This window comes from Urocitellus parryii, chromosome 8, assembly GCF_045843805.1.
Source record: "Urocitellus parryii isolate mUroPar1 chromosome 8, mUroPar1.hap1, whole genome shotgun sequence".
In the NCBI taxonomy this organism is placed as follows: domain Eukaryota; kingdom Metazoa; phylum Chordata; class Mammalia; order Rodentia; family Sciuridae; genus Urocitellus; species Urocitellus parryii.
Window position 1 is genome coordinate 10284828 of NC_135538.1, and position 9553 is coordinate 10294380.

The window sequence follows — 9553 nt, forward strand, 5'->3', positions numbered from 1 at the left end:
CTTTTTTCCAAGAGTCTGTGTAATGTAGAAAACTGAGAAAAAGAAAAAGGACCATTCTATATAAATTTGAAAGTGATTATATTTTCCCTTTTTTAGTTATTATTCTCTGTAGTGGATCTACATTTTGCTCTGGCACAAAGCCAATACCTGACTGGGAGAAATGGAAAAGCCACATCCTATCAAGCACAATGACTTGTGTTGCCCAAATCCACTCCCTCACCCGAAAAACTGGGCCACTAGGCTGCTGACCCACAATGCTGCTACAGACACTCTGTTAAAATGAGCTAGTTCTAACTCAATGATGCCAAAATCCGTAATCCAGGGAGCAAACACAAGCGCCAGCAGCAACCCAGACCCTAGCCACTGCCTACATCTCACTCAGGCTGGAGTGCCCATCTGATTGCTGGGAGTGGACATTTATGGAACAGACACCTGACAGCACACACAAATACTAAAATGTCTATGCCTTAAAGAAATAATTGCTGCTTCTTAAGGAGCAGTCCATTTCCTCTGTGTCCTCCATGAAATCCGGCGCTAAAAGTAAGTAATTGAAATGTGAAGAGGTGGTTACCTTTCAGCATCCACAGCAATTAAAAAACAATTCTAATATTTTATACACACTCTCTCTCTCACACACACACACACACACACACACACAGAGGTGGCTACCTTTCAGCATCCACAGCAATTAAAAAACAATTCTAATATTTTATACACACTCTCTCACACACACACACACGTGCACAAAAGGCTGTTCATAAGAAAGAAGTATCCCTTTGCAGCAGCCTTTAAAATGTAATTAAAAGGCCAACTGTCTTAGTTTAGGAATTTTTCTATGTACAGAGAATTTCTATGTATGGAGATAAAAGCTAATGACATGAGGTGGAGCACAAAACCCTACCAAAGAGGACACAGCATCACCTGGCCTGGCTGTCTGCCCTGGGCGGGTGAATGAGAAGCCCAAATACCCACAACACAGCAAGAACGGGAAAAATGACCACCATCAATGGTCTTCGATACTAGGAGAAAAACAAAACTAAATGTTTAAGAGAGGCTAAGGGCTGGGGCTACAGCTCAGTGGCAGAGTGCTTGCCTAGCATGTGTGAGGCACTGGGTTGGATCCTTAGCACTACATAAAAATAAAATAAAATAAAGGTATGCTGTCCATTCACAACTACAAAAAAAAAAATTTAAAAAGAGAGAGGCTAAAAATTCAAATGATAAGAGAACTATGAAAAGGGAAGAGTTCATGGTAAGAGCTCATTTCTATACCCTATCATCCAAACAAGTCCCAGGTTTCACTCAAAAAGAAACAAACCAAAAACACCCCAAACCTTCAAACTTCAGAAAAATTCCAAAATGCTGTATTAAACTTTCAATGACACATCTGCAATAAAACAATTAACCTAAATGATACAGCTCCAAAAAGAATCTTCGAAGATTATTATAAAGTTAGAAGGGGGAAGAAGTGATGGACTGATAAAAAAAAAAAAGAAAAGAAAAAGATTACCGGCATTTCCAGGGGCTGCAGAGGAAGACTTCATTAATAGACTAAGAAAAGGCAAAGCTGACTATCACAGAAACAAGATCACTTAGAGTACACAGCAATAGCAAGCGATTTCAAAGTCTGACATGAAGAATTCGAAGAGAAAAACACTTTAGGAAGATGAAAATGTGTTGAACTAGATGGTGGTGATGGCTGTACAGCAATGTGAACATATTTAATGCCAATGGCCTGTATGCCTCTAAACGGGTAAAATGGTAAATTTTACATTATGTGTGTTTTACCACTATAAGAAAATATACACCTGCATGTATAAATTTTTAAGCACCCCATTACCAAAAAAAAAAAAGGCGGCACAGCATTGTCCATGAAAGACTTTCTCCTCTTCAGTAAGTAGGACCTCCCCTGTAGAGTTGTCACCTAATAAGTCTTATCTAGGTTTTGAGACTCATCTTTCCTGAAGGCCAGATGAGATACTAAGAAGTGCACCCTGTAGGGTAAGAAGATCCAGATAGGCCGGGTCTCAGCTAGTTCCAAAGGACTGTCTTGCTACAATAGTCCACTCCAGATTCTGCTGCCATCTACCTGATTTTAATAATGGAAATAAGAGGGTCTACTGGTAAACCAGATAGGCTTTAGACTTTAAGGCTTTAGTCTCTTTCTCAGCAATGAACATCATTCAAGAAACAATTTAATTTCATCATTAATTCATCTGTCAAATAGTAGCCTTCTAATATTCTTGGCATTGATCCATACGTAAGTGAGTTTGAAAACTGCCTGCTGGACCCAATTCAAATAAGTAAATCTAAGGAAATATTTTTTGCTATTACTATAGGTTAAAAACTTTGAAAGTAAAATATGTTGGTTGAAAACATACTGTGGACTCATGTATGGTATTTTGATAAATTCACTTATTCAGTTAATGTGAATCATTAAAACTATAGGTTGTAAACCAATAATACAACATATGTAGATGTTACCATAGGGTAAAATAATATATGCTTATGGACATGCAGATAATGATAACAAATGATACCTAAATTACTTCCTTTACGTCAAATTTCTAAAAGAAAAAGTCACTGAAGTATACCAAAATCAGAATTAATTTACTGAATAACCCCCATTAAACCAAAAAGGACAATTTACTCTTGTGCAAATAACCTCCAAACTAGAAAAAAACAATACAGTACTGCATTCTAGGTTTGTGAAATGTAAACACACTCGTGGTGGCTACAAACTTCTGCTTGGTGCTCCTCCCCCACGCTGCAGGGAACTGGGATTTGGGATTCCTCAGCCTGGAGCAGCACACACAGCAAGTGTGCACAGCTCAGCTTTCCAGGTGCACAGAGACTCGCAAAAGCCTCCTGTTGGAGGAAAGACACCTCTAAGAAAGGACACAACTGAAAACTAGCCAAAGCCAAAAAAGCCTAAGAGGTGGGATTTGGCCACAGCATTGTAAAATGTCACAAAATTTTTATAACATCCATTTTGAAAATCTAAATATTGCAAAAAAAATTAATAAGGTTGTTTTACCAATATTAATTTCAGCCTCCATAAATCTGTGGTTTTTCAGAAACACATAACAGTTCTATCAAACAAAAATATCAACCTTAAATGAACATCTACACACAAGACAAAATGAAAGTGACACGAGTGAAATCTCAGTCCCTTTGCACAAAACATGGCTCAAAGCACACAGATCCAGGACCTGGGGATCATCAGCTAGTGTACAGTGAGAAACGCCTCCTGATCCAGGACCGGCATAACCTAAAACAGCTCTAGTCCAAATCCAGATCTGCATCACCCATCAGCCCACAAAATGAGGAGAAAAATGTCTTGAGCCTCAACCAAATGTAAATCAAACCACCCGCCTCATAGGAGAGGAACGGGTTAAGTAAACCAGCCGATCCTCACCGTTTGCAGTGAGGTCAGTTCCTATCACATCCGAAGTTGTCCTTTTAAATATACCCAACTCCAAATTATACAGGAATAAAAGCCATTAATAAAAAAACAGAGCCAAAATTTCCACCCCATTCTATTACACCTGCTTTCTTTAAAAGAAGTCCTTCTAGGGAAACTATAAAATGAGCTTATATTAAAGTCTTATTGGACATTGTCTTATTATTTTTTAAATTGGTTCTCAAACCAGAATTCATAGTATTTTTATACTGGAGTAAGGATGATTTTCTCTTCATTAAAAGTATAGTAAAGGAACAAGATTTAGAGGTTAAGTACATTAATCAAAGTGTCCAAGTATGGTCTGCATTATTTTCATATCCATAACACACTTCTGAGGCAATACAATGTTGAGAAAAATGGAACAAATATATAAAAAACCTGGTCAAAAACTCTTTCTTAAAAGCAGACAAATAAACCAAAGTAAAAAAGGATTCCTGTTTCCCACTACAGACCAAAGGTAAGAAGGTGTTGTTCCCTAGAAGGTACTCAATGATTTAGTATTAATATAAACATAAATTTAAGTGATAGCTGTCTAATGGTGGTTACCACTAAGAAAACAACAATAACAACAACAACCAAAAAAAAAAAAAAAAAAACGAAAAGATCAAGTAGCACAAAAATCAGGATTCCCAATAAAAACAATTTTAAGCCATAAATAATTTTATCCCATATAACAGAAAAACAGAAAAGTGTAAACATTTTGCTACATTTTCTTTTTAAAATGATAGGCCTTTTGTATGAATCAACAATTTCACCTATATAAACCTTCTGCGGCAAATTTAGGCCACAAAAATCTTTATAAGACTTAAAATATCAAATAACCTAAAATTTCATTGGGGAGTAAGCAGGTAATCTTAAGATACAATGTATCTTATGCACATCTTAAGGTAATCAGTAATAAGTTTGCTGATTCCTGCTTTGTAAAGCCAGCTAATCACTTCTCTTTTAATGGTAAGACTCTTTTTTATTACATTGTACTAAATTCTATAAAAATGAAAATAAAATAGCATGAATGGAATTCAACACAAACGTGGACATCATAAAATCTCTATGTCTGAGCTGACCTCAGTGTTCCTTTTAAGACTGCTCTATCTGAATATTTATCTCAAAAAAATCCAGTAACAAACTCAATCATAAAATGACTTATTTCACACTAAAGACTCCCTCCAATGTGCTTTATTCCCAATTACAAAAACATTTGCTACCCAGTATAAACTATTTCTTAAAATCAAAAATGAAACTAAATATATTCAAGCTCAAAATTTTTTTTCATTATTTAACAAAATGATTTAATAGCATTTTATGACCTATAGTCAGGTGGTAATTTAATACTTTCGACAAATGACTGTTTCTAATAATTATCATATAACAAATACTAAATAACACTAGCCTTCCAAAAAGAAAAGGGGGGAATATGAAAAAGACATTCCACATGTTTTTAGTTAGGTGCCAAAAAGAATCTGTGAATCGAGGTCGTATGTTCTGTCGTTTTCACCCTCAAAGATAAAAAGCTATTCCCAAGGATCACACTGAGGACAAAATGGACTCACTCTCATTTAAAGAAATCAAAATATTAAAAACGATTGGTATCACTATCACTAAAAAATAATACTTTAAAGTAACATGGACCTAAATATGCCTCTAACTTCATTTGTTTTCAGTTTACAAAGATGAGAATTTTAGACAACCCCTTTAAAAACAAGCTGACAAAGCAAATCTTTTTAAAATTAATTACATGGGTTTATTTATATTTCTCTTTAATATTTGTACTTGTATGAATCAAAAATAAAAACTGAAATCACAATATTTTCATCAAGAATAGGAAACACTACCATTAAAAGGAAAACTCCATTAACCAAAGATGTTAAACCAAGATTCACATGATGATTTGTTAAATTTAGGCCTTTCCTGGCTCTAACAATTCTTTCCTCTAATATACGATTATTATTTAAATACACCTTCCTAAAACAAATGAGCTAACTAAAATCATATAAACCATCACTGTTATTCCCTTTTAACAGATTAGAATTTTTAAAGATTTCATAGCATTAAGATGTCTATGAAAGAAAAATTATTTGGAAGAAACACCCAATACAACTTGTCTATAATGCAGTTTAAATAATTCACTGTGTAAGCAGTTTAAATAATGCTAACCTATTTTGTCACCTAACAAAATAATCAAAGAAAAAGATTCCTAAATTGTCCAAATCAAAAACAAATACAAAATGATTCCTATCATTTCACAGGGATATCCATAGTTTCTATTTTAACTAATTGTCCACTGCAAAAATTATGGTTTTCTCATTTCGTTCTTTTTAAATATGCCAATTCAAAGTAAAACTCCTTATCCACAAGCGTCACAATTATTAAAACACAAATCACTAAAAATGTATAGCTTTAGTCTTGTCATATTAAATACCACCAAAAGATGCTGTGTTTTGGAATATTAAAATTTTTGTTATATTATGAATGCTGATACACTCAAAAATTCTTTCACTGTTTAATTTGTAAAGAGCAGTCTTTTATAAATGCTTGGCAAATCCAAAAATTGGTACAATTTGTGGTTTAATTACTTTTTAGTGGTCCAATCTTCAGCCTACGAATAAAGTCCATGATACATGAAAATGTCCATATTGTCAAAGATCTGAGTTTTGTAAATGTTCAATACTGAACCCCAGCATAATGTTTTTCTGTATTTAATCCTCTTATTAATAACTATGATTCATAACAATTTAAGCTCTAAATAATATTCCACCTTCCATCTGCTTGTAATAGAGTTATTATTTGTGGCAAGAATTTTTGTGACTGTACTGCTCAGCACTTCTATTTACATCAGCAGTGCTAAATGCCCAATGGTGAGAGGGGAGCCAATCAGATGGCAGATTAGATGTCAACTCAGAGGCAGCTGTCTGGAGACTATTACAGCCAGTTTACCTCCACAATTCAAATTCCAAACCTTGCAAAGGAGATCAAGTCAGTCTTTAGGCTCAGCCTACTAGCAAGAAACAGCAAGAGTACAGGGCGCTTCCTAGTAGCGTTGTAGGGCTTGGGTGACAGCAAAATAAAGAAAATCCAAATAAATACGATCCAAAAAGATCCATTTTCACAGGTCTAAACTCACTAGCTATACTGAATAAAACGTATGCCTAATCCATGATCAAAAATAAGTTCAATCGATCCGGAATGTGCTCCTTTAACACAGCCTCCCTCCCGGCTGAAGGTGACTCCTTGCAGGCGGCCCGAGAGCCCGATAATGGATTTCCCCGGCCGTGCTCGGGAGCCATCGACTGCTTCCCTCCACGCCGCTGCACACTGGCCTCATTCCTGCCAGCAAACGTTCAAACTCCACGCCCGCACCGAACGCTCTGGCCGGGAAGCCCCGCTGTCACCGGGCTCCCCTCTCCAGCCTGCCCTTACCTCGGAAGCCGAGGGCGACGCAGCGGCCGGAGGAGGGAGAAAGTTCTCCCTCTCGGCCCGGTCGGGGCACGCTGCCGGCGCTGCCAGCGCGGATCCGCTCGGTACCCCAGACCCGCCGCCCCGCTCGGCTCCGCCGCGGCGGGCCTGGGATGGTGGCCCGTCCCGGGGCCTGGGCTCGCCGAGGCGGTGAGGGTGCGAGTCCGCGGCCCGGCCCGCCCGGCGCGGCCCCGCGCGGCCCGGACAGCGCGGCGGGCGCGGGGCGCGCCGAGCCGGGCGGGAGGCGGCAGCGCGAGGAAATGGCCCTGGCGCCGCGCCCCCGCCGCCCCCGCGAGAGACGCGAAAAGTACCCGGCAAAGAAAGAAACTCGGGCTCCGGCGCGCGAGGCCCCGGGCGGAAGCAGGCCCGGCCGGCGCGGGGGTTACCTGGGATCTGCCCATGGTCGGTCCGGGGGTGCCGGGGCTCATCGCCGGGTGACTCCTTTGTTGCGCGGCCGCCCAGGCCGGGCTGGCAGCGGCGTACTGGGCGCCCAGGTCCTTGCCCAAGCCCATGCCCGCGGCCGCCTGCTGGCCGCCCGCCGCCGCCCCCGCCGCCGCCGCCGCCGCCGCCTGGGACTGGGGCTGCGACGGCGGCGGCGGCGGCGCGCTGGGGCTGCTGTAGTCGGGGTAGCTGCCGCCGTAGCTCCGCATCATGGGGCTGGGCGAGGTGAGCAGCTGGTTGAGGGTCGGGGTGGCCCCCGACGGGTGCTGGTTCTGCCCGGCGAAGCGCTGGAAGCCCCCCGCCGCCGCGCCGGCGGCCGCCTTGCTGAGGCTCGCGGCCCCGCTGCCCCCGGGGCCCATCATCATGCCGCCGCCCTGCTGCCGGGGGGAGCTCAGCACCCCGTACCCCGAGGACGAGCCCCCATAGCCGCCGCCGCCGCCTCCTGCTGCTGCTGCCGCCGCCGCGGCCGCCGCCGCCACAGCTCCCGCTCCTGCTGCTGCCGCTGCTGCTGCTGCTGCTCCTCCTGCTCCTCCTCCTCCTCCTCCTCCTCCTCCTCCGCTGCCTCCTCCTCCTCCGCCGCCGCCGCCGCCGCCGCCCGCGCCAGGCCGGCTGTAGCCCGGATAATGGTTGTACTGGCTGTTGGGGTACCCTTCGTGGGAGTTCTGCAGGGGGTCCATGCTGCTGGGGGCACCGGCGGCGGCTGAGGCGGAGTGCATCATCCCCATCCCGGGGCTTTGTTGTCCGCCATGTTGATCAAAGCAAGGCCCAGCGCGGCCGCCGGGGCCGCCGCTAGCAGGGGCAGCGCTGCCATAGTAATTATTAAACTCCGAGACGGCCGCCGGGCCGCCGCCGCCGTCGCCGCCCCCGGGCACGGCGACCGGCGGCTGCTGTGCGCCCAGGGCGCCCAGGCCCGGGTGCTCGTAGCGGCCTCCCGCCGGCTCCCCCATCTTGGGCGGCGCGTCGTCCTCGTCGCCCGGCTTGCTCAGCAGAGGCTGGCCCGGGGGGTCTGCCTGGCTGCCCGCGGCACTGTCCTTGGCGCCTCCATGTTGCGGCTGCTCCATGTCGGGGCCGGGCTGAGGCGCGCCGCCGCCCGCGCCGCCCAGGCTGTTGTTGTTGGAAATGGGATGTTGCTGCTGCTGCTGCTGCTGCTGCTGTTGCTGCTGCTGCTGCTGCTGCTGGAACTGGTTTAGCTGCTGCTGTAGTGCGTGGTGGTGGTGGAGGTGGTGGGCATGGTGGTGGTGGTGGTGGGCATGGTGGTGGTGGTGGTGGTGCTGCTGGTGGGGCGGTGCGGCGGGGGCCTCGCCAACGGCTTTCAGTTTGTGGTTGGGGAGCAGCCCCGTCTCCATGGCCGAGCCCGGGCCCGACGAGGAGGAAGAGGAGGACGCCGCCGCCGCGGAGGAGGAGGAGGAGGACAGCGCGGCGGCGCTTCCACCCTCCTTGAGAGCCGCCTCGGAGCCGCCGCTCTTGGCGCTGTTAGTACTGGCGGCGGCGGCCGCGGCGCTCGCGCTATGGGCCATGTTCAGTTCGTGACGGGGGTGCAGGGGATGGTGGTGTACACTGTTCAGGCCGCCGTCGCCGCCGCCCCCCAGCATGGGTCCCGGAGCCGCCGCCGCGCCGCGCGCCCCCGCCTCCAGGTCCCGGGCCCCGGGCGCCGGCCGCGGCCCGGGGGGCGCCCGCCGCTCACCGCTGCCCGCCCGTGCCGCCGCCGCCGCTGCTGCCCGCGCGGCCATGATCGCCGCGGCGTGGCGCGGCCGGGCGGGGGGCGGGGGGAGACAATGCCCCCACTTTTTAGTCCGCGGCCCCTCCTGCGCGCATCCACGCGGCCCGCCGGGACGCCGCCGACCCCCTCCCCCTCTGCAGGCCCGCGGGAGCCGCGCGGGCACGCCTTACGGTCTGGGCCAGCTCCCGCTGTGTGCTTTCACGGTGAAAGTTTGGGGTTCAGGTTTAAATGAAACTTTTCTCTTTTCCTCCCTAACCCGGATACGGGTAAATACGCGGCCGCCCGAGCCTGCGGGCCCAGCGCGGCACGCGGGGAGCGAGCGAGCCACAACTATTATCCACTTCTCTCCGATTACTCCTGCGCACTCGCAAAACGCGGACTGGACTCGGCCCCGGGCGCCGCCGCCCGGCGCTGCCTCGCGGGGACCCACCGGCAGCCCGGGTCGGGCCGCGGCGGCGCTCGGGTCCGGCGGCGGG

General features: G+C 46.9%; 1 protein-coding gene across 5 annotated transcripts in view; it reads right to left on the reverse strand.

The window, feature by feature from the left end:
• Positions 1–9306, reverse strand: part of Arid1b (AT-rich interaction domain 1B) — a 397185-nt gene extending 387879 nt beyond the window's left edge. For 4 of the 5 annotated variants that reach the window (XM_077802067.1, XM_077802070.1, XM_077802069.1 and 1 more), the window contains exon 1: positions 7303–9306. In XM_077802067.1, coding sequence (XP_077658193.1) covers positions 7303–9087 — 1785 coding nt within the window. In that variant the 5' untranslated portion in view covers positions 9088–9306. Of the gene's footprint in view, positions 1–6880; positions 7041–7302 lie in introns of those variants that run through there. The other variant, XM_026393857.2, reaches the window with a different exon arrangement.
• Between the last annotated feature and the right edge of the window lie 247 nt (positions 9307–9553).